The following is a 22,341-nucleotide window of genomic DNA, read 5'->3' as shown; positions in this document are numbered from 1 at the left end:
TTTTTCCATTTACGATATTGTCAAAGAATACTTATACTCCTCATAAGCTTCCCTAACCATGTCACAATGTCTTCCTGAACACTAATGTTCCCACTAAACCAGTGGTTCTCAATATGGGGGTCGCCAAGACAGCTAGGTGGCTGTGGTGGCCGCATGTTACTAGCCTCTTCCATGTCGCCTCGGTAGTCATGGAAGCCTTGGGGGAGGCCTGCTGTAGGGGTTGTGGCATTGGGGCGGTTGAGAACCGCTGCCCCAGAAGTTCACCAGCATCTGAGGCCCAAGACTGGTTGTGTAACAGAGGTCCAGAAAAGAGATGCAGATGAGGATGGTGTGTGGAGACCAGATGGATTCTAGGACAAATTCAGCCAAATCAATTTGACCAAATCGATTCGGTGCCATGATAACCTATAGCGCCATTGAAGTCATTGGGTGTGTGGAGACGGGGATCCCGTTGTAAGTTGTCAACCTCTGGGTCAGCAATATGCCTTGATATTTGGAGGTGGCACCTGAAGAGTCCAAGGGTGGGCAGGAGCTTTTGCCATGTAGCCAGCCCCCAGGAAGGCCACGGTGCACTTGTGCAACCTAGCATCCATAATATTCCTGGGTACAACGTGCTTTCCCTCTATTATATCATATTCATCTGCTTCGATCTCCTCACAGTGTACAAAAGCTTAGAAATAGTTACAAAGAAACATATTACTGGCCTGCCTGTAGGACTACATGCCCACACATCAACAGATGGAGAAAGCTGAGTGCCTAATAGAGGAAGCTTCTCCCTGCAAGCAGAAAATCCTTCTTGTTAAATCCGTGGATTCAGGAACATACTGGAATTTTTGCAGCTCTTTACTGGTGAAGACACATGATGCAGGTATCACCAAGACACACGGGTGATCGGACACACTAGGTTGGAACTGATTAGCTCCCCGGAGGATCCTGCTACAAACTGATCAACAGGCTGCAGCTAAGCCATTTGAATCTACTGGCTCCTGGGGGGACGCCAGCGAGCTCTGAGCCAATCAGAGGCTGCGAATCTCAATCCTGCCTTGGACCTCAAGCTCGGTTCTCATCAGGGCTGCATGCAATTCTCTTCCTGATTATACAGGAAGTGGGCAGGAGCCCAGGTTAAACAAAGGAATTCCCAGACATATGGAGTGGAAAACCCCCAGCACGTGGCTGAGAATTCGGTGTCACTAGTGAGCACAAAGGTGTAGCTTAGCTGCTTAAACAACAACCCTTCAAGGCAGACGTCACCAAATTACTTGCTGATTGCAATTCCAACACTTTTAGCGAAACTGCCTCCCAGGAAGAGTGACAAGCAGCAACACCTGGCCAAACAGCTGGTTTACTTGGCTTTGATTGTGCTGGCATTTAGGAAATGAAGTGCCCCAAGTGCAGATCCCCCTTCTGCAGGGAAGCTCAGGGGGAGACTTTGGGTTAGTCACTCTCAGCATAAGTTTTTATGAGGGAAAAGTGAAGGAGGGAAGCCCCATGAATGCCACTCTGAGCGATTGGGTGGACCAAAAACAAAATCCCAAACCCTAAATGAATAATGCCAGATGGATAATGCAGTGTTAGTCTATCCATCCATAGCAGCAAAATAAAACAGAAATCCACTAGCACTTTAAAGCTTATGCTGGAATAAATCTTGTTACAGTATTTGTTCCATCGTGAGCTTTAAAGTATTATTGTTTTCAGACAGTTATATTTAAATATAAGCTGCAGAAATTTCAGTTCTATCCCAGCTATGTTGTCAATGATGGATTTTTTTTTAATGTACTGCTTTTAAATATGTTGGTATTGCTTTTAGGTAAGTTGGACGAATCAGTAGTCAGTACATAAAGTAAAATAAAACTTTAAAAGCTTTTGCAAAGAGAAATGTGTACTAATTTGAATAAGGTAGCTGGTGAACAACATGAGCCTACTACAGAGATCTTTCTTTGCACGCATTCATTTATAATTCTGACTGTTCAGGGGTGGGAATTATCTATCTAACCCCTTGCCTGGGTCTGTCTAACACCTGATTGGGTCTTGTATGTCAAGAAAATCCAATATACCTCATCACAGAAGCAGAAAAAACCTTTCAAAATCATGTTCAGTATAATTTTTTTTAAATTCCACTATCAACAGATAGTAGCAAGTTTGGGAGGAGCAGTGAAAACCACAGAAGATATACAGTTCAACGAGATCTGAACATGCTGGAAAAGTGGGCAAATGAGAACAAGTGCAGAGTTCTGCACCTGGGTCATAAAAAGGAGAAACAGGCATGCATGCTGAATGGGAGATACACTTCTAGGTAGCAGTGTGTGTATGAACAAGATGTTGGGGTATTTGTGGAGTCTTAGCTAAATATGAACAATAAAACAAAATCAGAGTCCAGTGGCACCTTTAAGACTAACAAAGATGAACAGACAGTGTGATGCAGCGGTAAAGAAGGCGAATGAGTCTTGGGCTGTATCAGCAGAGGCATCAGGTCAAAATGTATTTATTCATTCATTCATTTTATATTCTGCCTTTCCTGAAGGCTCAGGGTGGTTTGATATGGAAATCGGAACGATACAGGTAAAATCACAAGATATCATAGTCCCGCTGTATAATTAGTCAGACCACATCTGGAAAACAGTGTGCAGCTCTGGAGGCCTCACTTCCAAAAAGAACATGGAGAGGGTACAGAGGAGAGTGATGAGGATGATCCAGGGCCTGGGGACCAAGCCCTATGAAGAAAGGATGAGAGACCTGTGAATGTTCAGCCTGGAGTAAGTATAGAGGAGACAGGATTGTTCTCTTTAAGCGTTTGAAAAGTTGTCACTTGGAGAAGGGCAGGGAGCAGTTCCTGTTGGCAGCAGAGGACAGGACCCGCACTAATGGGTTTAAGCTATGTACAGAACGGTACTGGCTAGATATCAGGGGAAAGAAATGCATTCCGAGTAGTTCAGCAGTGGATTCGGCTGCCAAAGGAGGCGATGATGAGCTCCCCCTCATTGGCAGTCTTCAAGCAGCCGCGGGACAGATACTTATCAAGGATGCTCGAGGCTGATCCCGCATTCAGCAGGGGGGGGTCGGACCAGATGGCCTGTCTGGCTCCTTCCAGCTCTGTAATTCTATGAAGTTTTTTTTTGGGGGGGGGAGGGGGGTGAGTGCTCAGTTAGCCTTTAAGTCGCCCGCGTCCATCACCAGTTATGGATTTATGTATTTTTTAAAATCACAGCAAAGAGACGAATCCCTTAATCTGGATATACTCCGTCCCTCTTCGCGGTAGACCCTGTCCATTGTAACCACAGCCGTCATTTGGAAATCCACGAGCAACCCGGTCTCATGCACGTGTCAACACGCTGGCTAGGAACATCTCGACTCGGGTTTCGCGCCCGCGGAGCCGTTTCAAAAAGGGAGTCCTTCTACTTCCTCCCCTTTTTCGACTGCTCTTGACGCCGCTCTATGCTCGTGCTCCTCCGAGGCTTGTCTCTCCGGGAAGGGAAGAAGCGGCCTTTGCAAGCACGTGAGGGTTGGTCCGGGGAGGCAAAAAGGTAAGAGGACTTGGGGGAGGGCTTGAAGGCGAAGTTCACCATCCTTACTAGAAAGCAAAGCTCTGTTTTAACTGGCTGGGAAACCCTCTTTGGGATTCAGGAGGAGATGGGGTGTAAGGAGAAGCTGCAGTTGCAGGAAACTTTCTTTGCACTCAGCATTTAAGTGCACCAGTGTTCGAGCTCTGTCTCCTTGAGTACATCCAGGGAGGAAGATGCGAAGGTAAGAAGAGCTGCGTATAGCAGCTGTGCAGAGCTTTTGATTGCCTGAAAAATTACAATCCAGCGTGGAACAGGTACAAGATGTTGTATAAGGCGGTATAACAGTCCAGAAATAAATAAAGTTAATCTCTCCCTCTCTCCCTCTCCCCTTCTGTTCAGCATGATTGAAGCTCAGAGCATTGTTGTAGCTATGCTGCTAGCCAAACCCTACTCTGAAGGATCTCAGAATGATCCTGCAGTAGCCTAGTTATCATTCAATCCCCCCATCCCCGATTAAATAGGTTTCAGGCTAGTAGCAGCAGCCTGCTTTGGTAGGCACCATGTAAAACTATGGGAACTGGGGAAATTGGGAAAGGGATGGGAAGTTATTGAATGTCCCTGAAAAATGACAGCAAATTATGCTAACAAGGTTCTTTCTTATACTGGGTCAGCCCTGGTCTATCAGGAGAAGTGTTGCCTGCTCTTATGAGCAACAACTTAACAAAGCCTTAGAGATTTTCCATGTCACTGTTTTCTGAATTTTCTGATCTGAGGAGACCAGGGACTGCTGGCTGCTTCGGCTGGGACGGCCACTTCGGATGCCAAAGTGCACAACCTTGGCCACCTTCAGGGTCTAAGTCTGTGGCATGAAACAAGATGAGGGAATTGCACTGGATTCTCGCATCTCAATTTGTGGGTTTCCCCTCTGCTTGCTGTGTTTTATAACTTGATCCTGACTATGGTAGGGTTCTGCTGGTTGATCCTGATTGTGCTTCCTCAACTGGCTAAGATGCCTCCCCTGGCAAAATCTGTTCCTCGTTTGTACATGTGGCAATGTCTTCTGTTACTCGTAGTGGTTCAGTGAATTAGCAGAAAACAAGAGAAGCTGGAAAAGATTCAAGAGAAATAAGCTATCAGACGTAGCTCCCAACACAAGCGATTTCTCCACAATTTACTGCCACTTTAAAAATTGTGTTTGCATTTATTCTTTTCTTTCAGTGTCCAGTTTTGTTTGCAGTTATGGAACATAATACCTCTCGTTTTCAGTCCGAACTTGATTTCTGCCCTGAGTGTGGTACAGTCCTGCCTTTGCCTGGCATCCAAGATAAGGTGACGTGCCTCTGTTGCTCCTTCTCCATTGATGTACGGGGTGAGTGCTTTAGGATTTCTCCGGATTGTTTGGTTGAGATCCTAGACAGGAACTGTAGTCAGGGCACTGTTTCCTTCTGCTCACATCACCCCCTCCCACCACTGAATGTTTATAACCAATAGAGGAGCCCCTGGATTGTTTCAGGTGTTTACTGAGTCTTGGGCATGGTAATTTATTTAGATTTTGATACCTCCGCTTTTCTCTCTGCTAGGGACCCAGCGTGACTCAACAACAGTTTTCGTCTCCTGACAAAACGGATTTTCAGTGGAACAGGCTCTTTTTTTTGGGGGGGGGTTCTGTGAAGGTTCAAGGGGGTGGCAGGTTACAGTGGATGAGCGATAGGGTTGTGAGTGTCCTGCGTAGTGCAGGGGGTTGGACTAGATGACCCAGGAGGTGCCTTCCAATTCTATGATTCTCCATCTATTTTATTATCACAAAGATGAAGTAGCCCAAGTTCACCCAGTGACTTTCCATGGCAGAGGTGGGATTTGAACAAGAGCTTACTCTGAAATCCTACCCCACCGTGGCACAGCATCCTTCTGTTGAGCAAGCTCCAGGAAGCATGGAATGTTGAGTACCACTGAGCATCCATTAAGGGTGGGGGGCTAAACTAGAGGGAGATGAAGAAGTAGGCCTGCCCAAGTCCCTAAAGGTTGAAGGACAGGTGGAAATTGCGGTGCTCTACCCCCCTGCAATTTCTCTCAGATCCCAACTTGCAAAGAATGTTTAGTGGAGGAGTAGGACTTAGACACCCAAATTTATGGGCTCTGTGCTTTGTTGTTGGACAGAATTTGAAGGGAGAGAGATCCAAACATCCATCACGTTCAATACAATAGATACCACATCTGAGAGGAAAATGGACGAGGCAAAAGACATCAAAGGACCCTTGGTGAGTACTGTGGGGAGTTAAAAGGTGTGACCATCTTACTAGAGGTGTCATCTAATATGGGTCTTTCCCCCTTTTCTAGCCTTTACAGTTAACTTGTAGCTGCAAAAGGGTGTGGCAGAAGATCGTGCCTTAGACTGAAAAGTGTATCTGTCTGGGTTGTAGATGCCAATTTTTAAAATAGATATTTGAAATATTTATAATCCAATTCTTGGATTTAAGATTTTGCATGTAACTCTTGGGTCCTAACAACAAGTACTGGATCCTCACTGTGAGCTTTATTTGTAGTGTTTCTAACCCACTTTTCTTACTTGGTGGGAAATCCTTTGCTTAGGATTTCCAGGGAATCTCCAAAGCAGGCATTGACCACAAACCAAAACCTGCTTAGTTTCAACAAAGATGCTGTGTTGCATCTCTTCTCAACATACTTTGTGAGTATCTCAGAGCAACGTCCTGTCTCATGCAGGGGCCAACCAGTTCCTCTGGAGGGCCAACAACGGAGCATAGAGGCTGAGACCTTCCCCTGATGTTGCCTCCCAACACTGGGGTTCAGAGATTGCTCTGAATGTAGAGATTCTGTTTTGGCTCTGCTTGCCTTAGGGGGAGAAGGAAAATCCCAAGGATAGAAATTATTGTCAGATTTGTTAGTTTGTTTATTTGTTTGTTTATTTATATTCTGCCACTCCCATACAATGGCTTGTGGCAGTTAAGAAAATCACTAAAAACCATTAAAACCCTCATTAAAAGGACATACCAACACAGTAAAGAACAAACACAGCAAACAAGGCGATAAATTATCCCCACAGCCAAAAGACCGATACACCCACTATCATGGAGGGATGGGGGGGGGGGGCTAGCTGGCAACAACCCAGGTGCTAACACCAGCCGTGGGCTTGTGGCAAATTTGCAGTAAATTCCAGGAAATAAGTCCAGTAAATAATAATATTGTTATTATTGTTTGCATTGCCAATATGAGGAGGGTGATGACACCAATTAGTAGGCGTAGGTATTAGATCCTCCTTGCTGAAGGTGCTGCTCTCAGGAAGTTCAATAAGTAGGCTTGTGCACCAGGGACCCGATCCGGACCGATTCAGCTTCAGTGCCCATTAAAGTCAAAGGCGCCCACCAATTTGGACCACAGAGTCCAGGGTTTCTGAAAGAGGGTGCCCCATCTGCTCCATTCTGTCCATTGGGACAGATTCTTCATTGGATAGAATGGAGAGATGGGAGCACCCTCTTTTGGAACCCCTGAACTTGGACCCCGTGGTACAATTGTTGTGAAATTCAGAGGGGAGTTAGGGAAGGGCTACCCTGCAAGTTTGGAGGCTGGAACTGGAACCCCTTCCCCAGGTCCCAGGAAAGGTGGGAATGCCGAAATTCCCATTAAAGTCAATGGTGCCATTGACTTTCATGGACGCCAAAGCCAAATTGGTCTGGTGCACAAGCCTATCGATAAGCTCGATCCTCAACTCGTTTGGGGCAGAAGGAGGCCTGCACCATTATAGACAAATGGAAGAGCCATCAATTTCAAACTTGACTCATTGGCAACTCTATGGTGGCTCTGTGTCCACACTTGATTTCCACTTTCCTTGTACCCCCCAGACTTACAATGGAATCTCCCAGCCCCCTCCCTGAGGGTGCTCTCAACAGCTCCAACTCAGCCAGTTTTTCCTCCTCTTCTCCATACTGGAAGGCCTGCCCCTCCAGGCTTTCCCGCAGCTGGGCAATCCACTACACCAGCACTCCTTACAAGTCATTGGAAGTGTATGGAAAAGGGATTCCCCTTTGCTTAACTTGGCCCTTTTCAGCTTGACAGGAACTGTCCCCAGTGTGGGCACGAAGGCATGGTGTACTACACCCGGCAGATGAGGTCAGCAGATGAAGGACAGACGGTCTTTTACACCTGCCCCCGCTGCAAGTAAGGAAATGCTCCTGCTAACAGTTTATTCAATGTTGCTGCTCTTAATTCCTCTGATCACCGTGATCGTACATTACTAATGGGTGGCTTTTTCTCTACTGACTTGTTACCATTACGAGCAACTGAAATCCTGGCCATTAAGGAACTTGTAGTGCCCTTTTTTTTGGTCCTCCTCTTTTAAATAGGTTGTGCCCAGTGGCTCCCGGGTTCAGCCCATACAGAGAGGAAGTGAGGCAGCCGCATAGGTGTATTTTGAAACAGGAAGCGGTTCAGGGGAAGCTTAGTTCTTCTGCCTTTCCTCCTGCACCGATTCTCATGCCTGATTCCAGAGTGAAAGTCCACTCCACTCCTGTGCTTTTAGCAAGCTGCCACTTCATTTTCTGTTTTGTTTTCACAACCCCCACAAAGTCATTGCATTACAGTCTTGTTCGGAGCGTTATTTTGGCTTTTTGACTTACTTGTTGAAGTCCTGCCTTCCAGCAGGGGAGGCAGGATTGGCTGTGTGAATAGCTCAAGGGCCAACCAACTGAAGCTGCACACAGCACTGCTGTGAAAAAGGGGAAATCAGCTTCCAGCCAGGACTTTCCCAAGTCCCTCCCCCTCCCCCTCTTTTTCTTCCAACCCAATCCTGCAGAAATTTTTACCACAAATAAAATTATATTCCCACAGCAAGCTCACTGCCGAACAGTTTTATATCTGTACTTTGCCTTAGTTGCCCTTTATCTTCCCATGTTAGTTTAAGAAGCTTGAAGCTTAATGTGCACATTCAGATGTTTTATGTAACTGCAGGAGGAGGAAGAAATCCAACACTTTTTGTATTTCCTGTCCCTCTCCAGTTCCGAAAAATGCGGTCACTGTAAGATGCTGGCTCTTATCCAGAGTTCTGTGTGGGTGCACACATCTCTGTTACAGCCAGACAGATCTCGGTTACTGTATGCCAAAATAGACAATCATCAAGATTATTACTGCCAGGAAATCTGAAACTTCCACAAACAGTTATTGTCTGGTCTTCTGTTTCCCACATACTTTGTTAATGGAGTCTATGGACTTGATATATACCATTGGTGCATTCCATGACTTGGCAGTTTATTATTTTATTTTTGTTTTAAAATTTTTGTTTTAACTTCCAGATTCCAGGAGAAGGAAGACTCTTGATCAGACAGCATCAACGTCCACTTGGAGAAATATGAACAAGTGTTCTCTCCATGATTTTGAATCTCTCCAGCTCATAGTAGGGAAGGGTACATTGACTGTGCAGTGTTTATGGGTGCTGTGGAACCATCCTCTTGCATCAGCCAGGTGGTTCATGAATGGTGATCTTTGTCCTGCAGAAGACCATACTGGTGGCCACCACCGAAGGGACGAAAAATGGCAAAAATGGCATGGCAAAAATCTTACAAGTCATCTGAATTCTTCTTCTGTCATCTGCATATGAACAAATGGGATTTCCCAGTGCACAGTCAATGGGGCTTCTAAAAGACTAGAACATCTGTCTAATGACAGCATCCTACTTCAGCCAAACCAAAGCTGAGAATGACAAATGTGTGCTGCTCTTGCAGAGCTCCCCAATGCTTCTGCTACAACCACTGTGGTCACTTATCTCATGGCATCTTCTGTGTTATTTCTGCATTCACTGGTGCAAACTCCTAACACTCTTGTGCACATATGAATGTATGGCATTTTTGTTGCTGGTTGCCTCATTGTTGTCCTGTGACCTGATCCATTGTGGTCTTGAGGCTGGTTACAACAGGGTAGGAGAGCCATACAAGTGCTTGTATAGCAGCCACTCACACATTTCCCCTTCTTAGCCTTCATCCTGTTGCAGGGTGAGGGTGAATTCATACTCCTCTGTCCGCTGTTTCCCTGAGGGGTTCAATTAGGGAGAAAGGGCTAATTGGTGGCCTTTATGGGCCATCTTTGGTTCTCTGGAAAGAGGCCTTGATGCCCAGAGGATTGCAAAGGGCTGTTTGCAGTGACTTGCAAGAACAATGGTTCTGTAGTGACACTACCCTCTAACTCAGGGATAGTCAACCTGTGGTGCTCCAGATGATCATGGACATGCTGGCAGGGGCTCATGGGAATTGTAGTCCATGAACATCTGGAGGACCACAGGTTGACTACCCCTGCTTAACTGCAGTCAGTTGTGTCAGTCAGTTTCCAAAGTATATGTGAGTCTCTTCCATTGTTATCTTCACAGAAACATTAGGTGAGCTAAACTTAAAGCGATTGTGATTAAACTAATATCTGATCTAAACTAAATTCAAAGAATAAGAGATTGGAGATTCTGATCTTTTAGCCTAAGCGTCAGACAGTTTCAAATTGTAGAAATTCCCAGTATTCTATGCAAACAACATAGCCAAATTCACCTTAATTAAGTGAGAAAAGATGCATCAGCTGTCATGTTTTGGAATACAATCTGAAGCATAGTTACACAGAATCTTACTCTGGTACATTTAGTGAGGTTTACTCTGCAGAGAGTATTCTTGGGATTATGTGGGGGGGGGGAGGCTTGGAACCTGTGGGACTGGCCTTTTGGTTTAAAAAAAAAACAGGATTTGGCTGCTGGATTAAATGACTGACAAATATTTGTAAATAAATAACTTATTATAGTGACAGTATAAATTAATGTAAATTACAGAAACAATCTAGATAACACATGAATCAATTCACTTTTTAAAATTGTAATGAATAACTTAATTATAGTCTTTGGCTCTTATCCTGGCACATACATGGGGGGGGGATCTGAATAGTGGAGATAGGGCTGCTCTGTCCACTTTTACCACTGATGGCATTTTGCATTCCTGCTTGGAGATGCCTGCACTTATAACACGTGGTCAGTAAAAGAAGCACTGCTACTAGCTTTGCTGTTACCATGCTAAGTGCCTTGTGCCAGGTGGTGTGGACAAATGACGCAAAAACTACCACCTGTACAGTGGGGTTCTTGGCTTTACATCATATTTGACTACTCTTGACTGACATGCCTGTAACTTAAGAAGTTATCCTTCAGGCTCTCATCAAACTGGAAATGTTAAGGACAAATAGTTGTATTCTACATGATTTAGAATTTCCAACCTCCAAGTGGAGCCTGGAGTTCTGCCGTTAGAGCTGATCTCCAGGTGACATCCATCAGTTTCTGTGGAGGAAACAGCAGCTTTGGAGAATGGAATCCATGGAATCACGTTCTTCTAAACTAGTTCCTCAGGTACCACTTTCAAATCTCCAGGAATTTCCCAATCCTCAGCTACTGAAGAAGCAGGAAGGTCCAGACTCTCCAACTGCCTTCTTAAATTTTTCAGACAAAAAAAAGTGACTCTAGAATCTCAAGTTTGAACCAACCCTATATTCAAGCTTTTATGTGCATATTTCTTCAGACAATGAAATAGAAATCCTCAAACTATCATTGTTTGGGGAAAGAGTGCATGCACACAGCTCACAATTTGAAGAAGACCTAAAACTTCTTAATTGCCATTAGACTCAAATTTTGTTCTAATTCAGACCATGCCCCCCCCCCAAAAAAAATTATCCCTACCTATGATATGCATCCTAAAGATTTAGAATATTTGCATTATTCTGTGGCCCAATGAGAGCCTCTTATATGTCTGGCCGAATGATGCTGTTTACTAATCTGGTATCAATTCACTTTCTCCTTATGTCTGTACACTTATGATCCACTGTCTGAGGAAGTGTGCATGAACACACGGCAGCTCATGCCTTGAATAAATCTGTTGGTCGTAAAGGGGCCACTGGACTCAAATGTCATATTTCACAAAGATTCTCTCCCTATATATCTATATATATACGCGTACACACAGGGGATAGCGCTGTAATGGGATAGTATGATCTTGGAGAACTTCCCGCCTGGGGCAGCCTCTTGCGCAGACGTCTTTTTCGCGTACGGCGGAAGTGACTCGGGTCCGGACGGGGGGACCTCTCCGTGCACGGGACGCGCACCGGAAGTAGGAAGAAGCGGCGCCGGAAGTGGGCTGGAGCGGCGAGCGTCGCACGGGCGAGCGAGGGAGGGGGGCACCCGAGCGATTCCCTGAGGGCGGGGCGCATTTGGGTGGGCTCCGTGACGGGGCTCTCCGAATAAGCCCTCCCTCCCGCTCCCGGCGCCACGGCGAGAAAGGCCTCCAGCATGGCCGAGTCCACAGCCGGCGTGGGATCCACCGCGACCGTCACCGAGACGGAGGTGACCGAGCCGGTAAGCGGGAGGAGGAAGGGGAAGAGAGGTACTCGGATCGCCATGGCAACCGGGAGGATGCAGGCGCCATGGCAACGCCGGGGGCTGCGGTCCGATCCGCCCCGGTTGTCGAGGCAACCTCGGAGTGTTCGGAGGACCCCGGGCGGCCTGGAGGCTTCGGGGGCACTTATTGGGCCCCGTTTCCGTGTTTTCGGCGCAAGGGTAGGAGCTGAAAGCACGCGGAGGCTCGGCTGCTGTGGGGCCGGTCGCTTGCGGCGCTGGAGAGCTTTAGTCCAGGGGTTGTCAAACTGCGGCCCTCCAGATGTCCATGGACTACAATTCCCAGGAGCCCCCTGCCAGCGTTCGCTGGCAGGGGCTCCTGGGAATTGTAGTCTATGGACATCTGGAGGGCCGCAGTTTGACTCCCCTTGTTTTAGTCAGCCAGGCCTGGAATTTGGGGATGATGAGGAGGAGAAATCCCCTTTTCCCCCCATCTCAGGATGCTGTGTGTGGGGGTCTCCAGGCACTGACTAGCCTCAGTCCCTGACTGGAGAAATAGCTGCACAAAGTGTGGGCGCGGTGGTGTGGCTAGAAATGTCAGGCTGTGACTGGTGAGATCCAGGTTCGAATCTTCCCTTTGCCGCCCCTCCGCCTCAGGCTAACCTACCTCACAGGGTAGCTGTTGAGAGGGTGCAGTGGAGTTGGGGAGAGCCGCGTTGTAAGTTGGTGTGAGACCTGTTGGGGAGAAAACCAGTATAAATATCTGAATAAATGCAATTGGTAAGCTGAGTGTCTAGGTGTCTGCTGAATTTTAAAGTGGAGGGCAACAGTCAGAGGTTTAGGTTGGTGGATTTGGTCAGTGGTCCATTTATTGTGTGTCATGGCCAGCCACGGGATTTTGGCAAGGTTTTGTAAATATAGAAATATATTTGAAGCAAGTACAAATGACTGGAATGCTAGAACACCACATAAGTGCAAGGGGGGGAGGAGGAGCAGAATCAGTGCAATCCACCCAGCTGCCTCAGCAGGCGGTAATCAAACCTGCTGTCAGCCAGTTTCTCCTGTGGCATTTTGAAAGCTGTAGCACTAGCAGGCCTGAAAGGCTCATAGGGAAGGCTGTGACCTTGTATTCATTCTGGCAAAACAGGAGCACCTTAGTAATTGTCACTATGATAGTAGGGTGTATGCTATATTTAACTTACCAACTAGGGCTGGGGGTGGGAACCCTGAATTCACCAGAACAGCCAGTGGCCTTTAGCCATGTGGGAGAGCCCTTGGTCTGATGTGAGTAGGAGAGCTGAGCAGTCTTGTAACAAGAAAGAAAGGTAGTTCTTGCTTGGCAGAAACCATGGCAACTCCAGAGAGGTGTTGGGAGCGGAGGATGAAGAAGCCAGTGAATCTGCAGGCCACGGGAGACAGTCTTTGCAGAGATTATGGAGAACGAAACATTCAAAGAAGGGTCAACATGGGAACCAGAACTGAAGTGGGAGTGGATCTAGAAACCCACTAATCTCCTTCAGCAATCCTGAGTGGGGCTTGAACAGAGGGGCTGCCCATTTTATAGTCCATGAGACAGAACCTCAGATCTTTGTGGTCTTCCTCGCTGCTTTTTATCAGTGTGAATTTTTCATAACCTTTTGTCAGGAGTGTTCTGAATGTATGCATCGTACTGAAATACATGCCTCCAATAAAGTGGTGAGTCCTCTGTGAGCCTCAGTAGCCTCCAGAGTTCCCTTGCTGAAGCAGGAGCCGTTTCTGTTTTCTTAACAAAAACTGCCGTTTCACAACACCACACAGCAGGGTGGGACTGCAAAAGACCTAACCATTTTAGCTTAGCTCCATGGTCAGGAAAGTCAGTAACTTCACATCCCGCTTGGCCTAAGGAGGCTTTCACATGGGTGAAGCCTAACAAGAAAAGCAAGAGGAGCTCTATTAGGATGGCCATTCAGTTAACCAATGTCCTAATTTTCAAGTTGCCAGGTTTTATTTAGGTGTAGAATGATGGCTTTTTAAAAAAGGGGACTGACTGTGGCTCAGTGATAAAGCATTTGATGTAGACAAGAATTCTATGCTCAGTCCCTGGTATCTTCTGCTAAAAAATATATTGGGGGAAATGCCTTTCTGTGTCTGAGAGCCAGGAAAGGTTCTGCCAGTCTGAGCTGGGTGAGCCTGTTCTCTGACTCGGCTTCTGACTCTATAGAAAGCATGCTGGCAGTTCCTTAGATGTTGCCAAGGCTGAGAAGATCAGTGAGGTCTGAGAACATTTCCTGAACGAGAGCTCTCCCCCACCCCCACACTGATGATGCATTTCCTCATTTACTTTTGGATATTTTCTGAGGCGAGGAGGCCGGACTCAGCAGGCCTTGGACATGCTCCGAGCATCTTTTGCAACGCACTGTGGACATTGTGCCAAGTTCTTCAGCAGACGAGCCAGCAGAGGACAGATTCAGTGTCTCACATTTATGAGAGAGGAGTGCATCTTTTTAATTTGCACCGCAATTGAAAACTCTTCCTTTTTCTCCCCCCAACGCTGCCCTCCTTGCAGGAGAATCGCAGTCTTACCATCAAGCTGAGGAAACGAAAGCCGGCCAAGAAGGTGGAGTGGTCGAGTGACACGGTGGACAATGAACACTTGGGACGCCGATCGTCCAAATGTAAGCAGCACACTCATTATGTGTCCCATTGCGTGGGCCTCCATCTATCCGTGCCGAACGGTTGATTTCTGTGGTTAACATATCCCTCTGCTCAGGGTCTTTCTGACCCAATGGGTGGGAGGGCATACGTTTACAGAATCCTAAGGAAATGTCCTCACTGACTAATAGGAGCATAGGAAAGCTAGGTTTCTGTTAGAGCTTGAGGGCCAGTTGTGGAGGTCAATGGTGCATCACTCATCAGCTTGGCAAACAGGGAGGACTGGCCTTAGGATGGTTGAGGAAAGGTAGGATTCCCAGAGTATTTGTCTCAGCGGTGGTGTGGAAGCAAGGTCTACTGCATTGCGAGGCCGTGGGCTTGGATCCAAGTCATCAGTCCCTTCTCCCCCCTTCCCCCACAGTGCTTCTATCGGTTCTGTTTTTTTCCCAGACTCAGAAGTTTGGATGAACTTCAAGAAACATTTTAGTCCTTGGAGTGAGAGAAACAAAGCCCTTTTTTGGGGGGGGGGGGTTGGGGGGTGGACAGTCACGTTGTTACTTGTTTAACCAATCAGTCAAAAATATGAAATGTTTAACAAATTCTGTGACATGCATTAATCAAGAAGAGTGACCTCAAGGTTAACCCAGGCATTTCCCAGAATTCTTGACATTAAACTTTTAAAGCTGAGGTCAGCAGCAGTCCTTGGGTTAGATCCAGACAGATTTTTTGTGTGTGTGTTGTTCAGTCTTGTGTAAATTCTCCTCCTTGAGCCAGCATGGTGTAGTGGTGAAAGAGCAGCAGACTCTAATCTGGAGAATCGGGTTTCTTTTAAAATTATTTTTATTTATTATATTTGTATACCGCCCTCCCCGGAGGCTCAGGGCGGTTTACATAAAACTTATAAACAATACAGGAAACAATCCATAACCTATGGGTTTGATTCCCCACGCCTCCGCATTCAGCCAGCTCGGCGACTTTGGGCTTGTCACAGTTCTTTTAGAGCTCTCTCAGCCTCACTTTCCTGACAGGGTGTCTACTGTGGGGAGAGGAAGGGGGAAAAAAGGTAAAGGTATCCCCTGTGCAAGCACCGAGTCATGCCTGACCCTTGGGGTGACGCCCTCTAGTGTTTTCATGCCAGACTCAATACGGGGTGGTTTGCCAGTGCCTTTCCCAGTCATTACCATTGACCCCCAGCAAGCTGGGTACTCATTTTACCAACCTCGGAAGGATGGAAGGCTGAGTCAACCTTGAGCCGGCTGCTGGGATCGAACTCCCAGCCTCATGGGCAGAGCTTTCAGACTGCATGTCTGCTGCCTTACCACTCTGCGCCACAAGAGGCTCATGAGGAAGGGAAAGGTGTTTGTAAACTGCCTTGGGATTCCTTTGGGTAGGGAAAATCATGGTATTAAAAAACATACCTATTATTATCATTCATCATCATAATTGCCTCTGTCCAGCATGGCTTTTGTCCATTCAGGCCCCGTTGTCTCCAGGATAGCCTGTTTAGTGGTCAAAGAGGACTTCTTCCTATTTTCACCCGTGGAAACTGTCTAGATCCAGCCCATTCTGAGCAGCGCTAGCCTGCATAATGGAAAACTGCGGTTAATCATGAAACTAATTTTCAAGAGCAGAACGACAAAAGCTAGCATGACATTGTGGTCAGGGTTGCTTCAGAGAGACCCAGGTTCCAATCCCCCGCCCTGCCACAGAAGCTTGCTAGGAGTCCTCAGGGACAGGTTTGTTAGAGGGATAAAGTGGAGGAGAGGAGAATAATTTAATCGTGCTTCCATCCCCATTGGATAGAAGGGCAAAGTATAAATGAAATAAAATAAGCTCTGGCCACCCCTGGATTAGAGTGTGGGGACTGGGAAGGAAGGTAGCTGTAAGTTGAGATTCTTGGTTTCTGTTTGTAGAGATTTACAGATTTCTACAGATTGGAAATCGGGGAGTGGAGGGGGAGGATCCCTGGTGAGAATGTATACACGATATGCAGGAACCTTCTGTGTAATCTCGTCCCAGTCTCACCAGGCCAGGCCAAAGCTGAAAGCTAGAAAGAAAAGAGAAACAACCATCCTGTCTGTCTCCTGCTATGACTTCCCTCCATAAAACCCCAAGGGCAGACCCTGGGTTGGAACCGACATCCTTTGTAGAGCAAAAAGACTGCCTCGGCCCTTCTCAGTCTATTTACTGCCGCTAACTGGCATCCGTTCAAGGTATCTTGGGCACTCAGCAATTCTGGCTAAAAGCTCAAAGAGCGCTGCATCACATGAGAGGCGCAATGGGATGGGGGGGGGGGAGAGTGGCGATTTTAGCTGTAGCTGAATTGATGGAAGAAGGGAGCGATGGTAAGAAGCACGGCCGCGGAAGGGGGGTCAGGAAAGGAAGGGTAAGTGTCCTGCATTTAGGTCCAAAAAGCAGGAGAGGGGCCAGAGGACGGGGAGATGAAAGATGGCAGGGGTGGGGGAAGTGGGTCAGTGACTTTGTGGTGAGGTTGGGGCTTGATAAGTAAAGGAAGTAAGGGGATGGGAAGGGGCAGGCTGAAGTGAACAGAGTTGGGGGGCACCCTGAAGGGCCTTCCTGGATTTGACCAGATGCATTTCCGTCTGCACCAGAAACCAAGCAGGAATTGGGGGGAGAGGGGGAACAGGTGTGGATGTCATTTATCGAGCGAGTGTCCTTTGTCACATTCATGTTTTCCTTCAAGGTCTCGTCCTTGGACAGCGTCAGGGTTTTGATCGTGAGCCTAAGGAGAAAAGGTTGGGTAGGGGTTCAGTACTGGTTTGCCTCCTCTGAAGCTTTAGGATGCTTTGGGCTGATCCTGCATTGAGCAGGGGGTTGGACTAGATGGCCTGTATGGCCCCTTCCAACTCTATGATTCTATGAAGCATGAATTTCTTGGCATCCACCAAGGAATCCATTCCAAGACTCCCCCAGTCGGCCTTATGCTTCTGGATCCTTTCTGGGGTGTGTGGGAATCGTCCCCTTTTGCCCTGCTTTTCCTTGAGCATCTTTTTGTTTGTCTCTGTTTGCTCCCTTGGCCAGAGGAGGGTCACAGTGTCAGCTAGGAGATCCAGGTTTAAAACCCCAATCCTATAATGACTCAAGTAGACATGTTCACCCTTACACAGTCATTGTGAGGATGAAATGGGGATATGGGAACCGTCAACGCCGCTTTGAGCTCCTTGGTGCGAGAGCGGCATAAGAATGTGCTAGGCGCATATGCAGCGACATGTACATTTTCTGGAAATTGTGATGCCACGGTGAATTGAAATTCTGAGGGAAATGGAAAAACATGCACAATTTACTGTCTTGGCAATCCTGAACTAATTTTACTGCTTTAACAATGCAAAATGTGTCATTGGTAACTTTCATGGGGTATAAATTGCAATATTTGCCAAAATTAGATGAAGAAGAAGAGTTGGTTTTTATACCCTGCTTTTCACCGCCCAAAGGAGTCTCAAAGCGGCTTACAATCGCCTTCTTTTCCCCACAATGGACCCCCTGTGAGGGAGGTGAGGCTGAGAGACCTTCTGACAGGATTGCTCAGTCAGAACAGTACTATCAGGGCTGTGACTAGCCCAAGGCTGCATGTGGAGGAGGAGCACGGAATCCAAGCCACCTCACCAGCCTAGAAGCCGCCGCTCTAAACCACTACACCACGCTGGCATTTAGAAGTTATAATTGCTTCAATCTCCTACGAGCAAAATTGCAAATATACCCAGTAACTCGAGCGAAAACTCCAAGCTTATTGCACCCTGTCCTGCTTTAGAACACGCACCTTAATTTTTGCTATCTGGTTAAAGAGAGCTCAGTTCTCAGTGGAACATTCAGGGCTTTCCTCTGAGTCACTGGTGCAGTTTCTGCCCCACCTCCTTCTGGTCTTTTTTATTATTATGAATCTCCGGCCAGACAAGGCAGGTTTGAAGGTGAGGTGAAAGGTTTCGACAGCAAGGGAAGAATTAGGTCCAAAGGACTACAGAAGGCAAGCAAAAGTTGAGAAGCGGTGAAAGCCCTGCATGCCTTTCTTGTGGAAATTATGTATCCTGGTGCATGGACTACAATTCCCATGAGCCCCTGCCAGCAAATGCTGGCAGGGGCTCATGGGAATTGTAGTCCATGGACATCTGGAGGATCACAAATTGACTACCCCTGCTGAAAAGCACTTTGGATTTAAGAGCTTTGTACGTCTGTGGACTACAAATACGATGAGCCCCTGCCAGCAAGTGTAGTCCATGGACACCTGGCAGGGGCTCAGGGTAACTGTAGTCCACTGACATCAAGTGAGCTGCAGTTTGGCCACTTCTGGTCTACCCCTTATCTTTAAAAGCATGTTCGTTCATCTAACTAATACAATATTTCCAGAGGAGAGTCGGTGTAGGGCTTCCCAAAAAGAGCTTGGGAAAAATTATCCCTCTCCCCCAAAATTTCTGTCTCCCCCCCCCCTCCCCCAGCCATTCCCATGTCTAGATGAACAAGGGAAGTAAGGAGATCAAATAAAGGAAAGGATCTCTGCTGGTACCTGATGACAGCCTCCTGTAGTGGTTGGGTTGTAATGTGGTGCCTCTCCTGGATGTTTAGTAATAGTTTGCCTCATCTGAGGCATGGGTTTGTTGGCACCCACGAAATAATTATTCCAAGACACACACACACACACAGACCCAGGGCTGCAGAAGATGAGGAGGCTTGTGCCAAACTTGGGTGTTTTTGCAGAACTGACATCATACGGGGAGAATCACACTAGAGGAACAGGGCCCACATTTTCATTTCCTTCTCCCAGAAGAAGAGCTGCATTTTTGTACCCCGCTTTTCGCTACCCGAAGCGGCCTACAAACACCTTTCCCTCCCTCTCCTCACAACAGACGCCGTATAGGTTAGGTGGGGCTGAGAGAGCTCTGAGAGAACTGTGACTGGCCCAGGGTCAACCGGCTGGCTGGCTGCCTGCCTGCGGAGGAGCTACACCTCAGTGGCTCTCTTAAGTGCGGGGAGTCCTGTACGAGAGAGGCCTTCAGGGCTGCTGCTCCCCCAGAGGTGCGAATGACTGCCAGATGGCGAGTTCTGATTTTCTTTCCTTGTCTCTCTTCTCCCTTCCGGCCGCTCTCCTTTCCTGCTTTGCATTGACCTCTTGGCTTGCGATTGCACTTCCCTCTCCCACGTTTCCGATTCCCTTTTCGTCCCACCACTTGTTAAAAACGGGCCGCACCTCGTCCGCCCACCCCTTCATCCCTCTGCATGATACGGTTCCCCCCCCCTCCGCTTCCATCTTCTCGCCTCCTTTCCTTTCTCTCCCCCCCCCATCCCCAATTGTTCCCCAATTGCTCTTCTCCCCCACCCCTCTGCAGGTTGCTGCATCTACGAGAAGCCACGGGCTTTCGGCGAGAGCTCGACGGAGAGCGAAGACGAGGACGACGAAGGCTGCGGCAACGCCCACTGCATCCGGGGCCACAAGAAAGGCCAGCGGGGGAAAGCGCGGGATAAAGCAGGCGACGCCGGTCCTTCAGAGGACAGCCCCAAGAAGTCAGAGCCGCCCGACCAGAACCACGCCGGGGCCATGCAGCACTGAGCCCCGCCCTGCCACGGCGGGGAGGAAAGCCCCGTCTCCAACCAGGGACTGATGCTGCCCCGGCTCCGGGGCGAAGGGGGAGGGAGGGGAGGGCAAGGCAGGGCACATGCATCCAGCTCCCCCCCCCCCCCCGTCTTGTGCCGGTGCTCACGCCATGCCAACTCTGGGGGGGAGGGGCACACGCATCCCGCTCCCTGTCTGTCTCGTGCCAGTGCTGCTGCTGTCGTCGTCTTCTCTGTGGCTGGTGAGTCCGTCTGGTGCTGCCCGTCCCGCCCCACGTGGAATGTATTGACAGAGCCATCCGGGTTCCTTGGCTGATTTTTTTTTTTTTAGTCTGCTTCTCCATTAAATATTTGTATTGGTGATGAACCAGGTGGCCAACGGGTGCTGCTTAGAGAAGGGCAGGGATGGAGCCCCTTTGGCCAGCACGAGTGGCCCCTTTCCCTTCTGGCCGGTCCCCCATGATTCCCGTTCCTGCCAGCACCCAGCTCCCTACGTGCCTCTCTGCCTTTCCGTACACTGCCTTTGCTCCCTCTCTCCCTCCGTGCCTCAGCTGTAAAGACCCCCTCTGGGTACCAGCCCCACTGCCACCATCTGTATCCCTTTCCTACTCCCCCCCTTTCCCCCCCTCTTGCTGCTCGGTCACCACTTTGGAGTTTAGCGTGACACACAGCCGCCTCTCGGGTAGCCTCCCGTTCTCTGCACTGCCCTAAATTTTTCCGGAACGCAGAAATATAAGCCTTGATTCCACTTCCTTGTTTCTATCTGACTACCTTTGTTATTTGCAGACGTGTCTTTCCGAGAGGGTATCTGTTCCCTCTGGTTTTTGTTGTAGTTGTTGTTTGAAATGTGTTTTCCCTGCCCCCCTCCAAAGATGCTGTGGAAACCTCTGAGAGATTGTCTTGTTTTGGAGGGTGGAAGTGAAAGGGAATCTGAAATGGGGAGCTGGGTCCGCCAGATGTGGCTGGGATTGTAAAGCATTTCAACGTGTCTTGAGATGCGGGTGATTGAGTAGTTCGGGGAAGGAGGCGTGAACAATCCTGCTCTCCCATGGAATTTGAGACAAATTGAGATGCTGGGCCCAGCCCCAAGAGGGTCCAGGTGGGCCAACCGAAACCATTGATCCTCTCCCACAGTGAGATGGACGACACGCTGTCACTATTTTTTTTTAGTCCGGAATATTTCTTATGCTGCCTCTCCAAAATTTTGCTTGGGGGCTGGCCAACCAAACAAAGACAGAAACTAATAAAATACACACTTGAAAATGAATGATGAGTTCCAAGTCTGAGAATCCTCAACAATAAAGCCATTTCAGTATCAAGCAGTGATCGGTTAAATCAGCAGCATAAAATAATTCACAGCAGGGGGCAGACATAGCGGCTGGAGAGCGCCGGCCTCTAATCTGGAGAACTGGGTTTCGTTCCCACTGCAGCCAATGGGGTGCCCTTGGGCCAGTCACAGCTCTCTTAGAATTGCTCTTGTAGAGCAGTTCTCTCAGAGCTCTCTCAAACCCACCTACCCGCCGCTTTGAGACCCCTTTGGGCAGTGAAAAGGGGGTATTTAAAAAAGCTCTTCTTCCTTCTGCTGACTTCCCACCTTCCTGTGTAAGGCTCCTTTCTTCAATTGTGCATGGATCCAAAATTTGTCCGACAGATGTGACACAGGGGTGAGGTTTCATGAAACCCTGGCTGAAACAGTAGTGAGGTTCCCGTTCCCCAACTGGGATGAGGGATGAGGTTGCTTTTGTCTGCCTGCTGAAGCGAGGGAAACTGGACAGCGTCTTCCAAGGCGGCTCACTTGGGGAAAGGAGCTTCATGGGAGGGGGGTTTATAGCTGGCCACTAGGGAGCCTGCCCTTGTAAGCTTCGGTGCATCAAATAATAGTGATCAAGAACCTTGCTCAGCAGTAACATGGCTATTTCCTGTTGGCTCTTGTCGTAAAAGAAAGCTGCTTCATTGGCTCTTTTTAGAGTTCTTTGCGAATGGAACCACAAGCAGACTTTTCCACAGTTCTCCTAGTGCAAGATCTCGTGTAATGCCCAGCATTTTCCTCTCTGCATATCCTCCTGCCTGGAAATAGGTTGCACAAAATCTTGTGCAAGCAGAAACGCAAGTGGCGATGCAAGGAGTCCAACTTGGCGCCAGTAGCTAATCTGCAGTCTTTCCCTTGAGCTTTCCACACGCACAAGAGCTCTGCCGTGAGTGTTGGTTTTGTGCTGCACTCAACCCATTGTCTGCCGAAAGCAAATCATTTTCCCGTGCTGGCCGGCTTCAGAGATAGCATACACTCACTATTTA

The 22,341-nt window shown here is 48.1% G+C and overlaps 3 protein-coding genes across 4 annotated transcripts in view; 2 read left to right on the top strand and 1 right to left on the bottom strand.

Annotated features, from left to right (window-relative positions):
- Window positions 1-22,341, bottom strand: part of LOC143831597 (olfactory receptor 2G3-like) — an 87,124-nt gene that overhangs the window by 27,026 nt on the left and 37,757 nt on the right. Inside the window, exon 4 of the mRNA XM_077324703.1 lies at window positions 12,521-12,588. Within this exon, the coding sequence (XP_077180818.1) occupies window positions 12,521-12,588 (68 nt within the window). The remainder of the gene's footprint in view (window positions 1-12,520; window positions 12,589-22,341) is intronic.
- POLR1H (RNA polymerase I subunit H) lies at window positions 3,276-11,407 on the top strand. 2 transcript variants are annotated; one of them, XM_077324732.1, is made up of 5 exons: window positions 3,276-3,521; window positions 4,719-4,869; window positions 5,658-5,758; window positions 7,564-7,673; window positions 8,804-11,406. In XM_077324732.1, the coding sequence occupies exons 2-5, from the start codon at window positions 4,740-4,742 to the stop codon at window positions 8,826-8,828; spliced, it is 366 nt and encodes a 121-aa protein (XP_077180847.1). In that variant the 5' UTR covers window positions 3,276-3,521; window positions 4,719-4,739; the 3' UTR covers window positions 8,829-11,406. The 2 variants fall into 2 exon arrangements, with proteins under 2 accessions (XP_077180847.1, XP_077180848.1); XM_077324733.1 differs by lacking the exon at window positions 3,276-3,521 and adding an exon at window positions 3,532-3,741 and having other exon boundaries at window positions 8,804-11,407.
- PPP1R11 (protein phosphatase 1 regulatory inhibitor subunit 11) lies at window positions 11,633-21,313 on the top strand. Its single transcript, XM_077324731.1, has 3 exons — window positions 11,633-11,874; window positions 14,399-14,507; window positions 19,824-21,313. The coding sequence occupies exons 1-3, from the start codon at window positions 11,809-11,811 to the stop codon at window positions 20,042-20,044; spliced, it is 396 nt and encodes a 131-aa protein (XP_077180846.1). The 5' UTR covers window positions 11,633-11,808; the 3' UTR covers window positions 20,045-21,313.

This window comes from Paroedura picta, chromosome 3 (genome assembly GCF_049243985.1).
Source record: "Paroedura picta isolate Pp20150507F chromosome 3, Ppicta_v3.0, whole genome shotgun sequence".
Taxonomy (NCBI): Eukaryota; Metazoa; Chordata; class Lepidosauria; order Squamata; family Gekkonidae; genus Paroedura; species Paroedura picta.
Note: the sequence above shows the minus strand (reverse complement) of the source record. Positions and strands in the feature narration are given on the sequence as shown.

Coding starts and splice junctions, on each gene's coding strand:
- PPP1R11 (XM_077324731.1), top strand. CDS start 11,809: ATGGCCGAGTCCACAGCCGGCGTGGGATCCACCGCGACCGTCACCGAG. Junction 11,875..14,398: donor AGACGGAGGTGACCGAGCCG/GTAAGCGGGAGG, acceptor CCCTCCTTGCAG/GAGAATCGCAGTCTTACCAT. Junction 14,508..19,823: donor GGGACGCCGATCGTCCAAAT/GTAAGCAGCACA, acceptor ACCCCTCTGCAG/GTTGCTGCATCTACGAGAAG.
- POLR1H (XM_077324733.1), top strand. CDS start 4,740: ATGGAACATAATACCTCTCGTTTTCAGTCCGAACTTGATTTCTGCCCT. Junction 4,870..5,657: donor CTTCTCCATTGATGTACGGG/GTGAGTGCTTTA, acceptor GTTGTTGGACAG/AATTTGAAGGGAGAGAGATC. Junction 7,674..8,803: donor TACACCTGCCCCCGCTGCAA/GTAAGGAAATGC, acceptor TTTAACTTCCAG/ATTCCAGGAGAAGGAAGACT.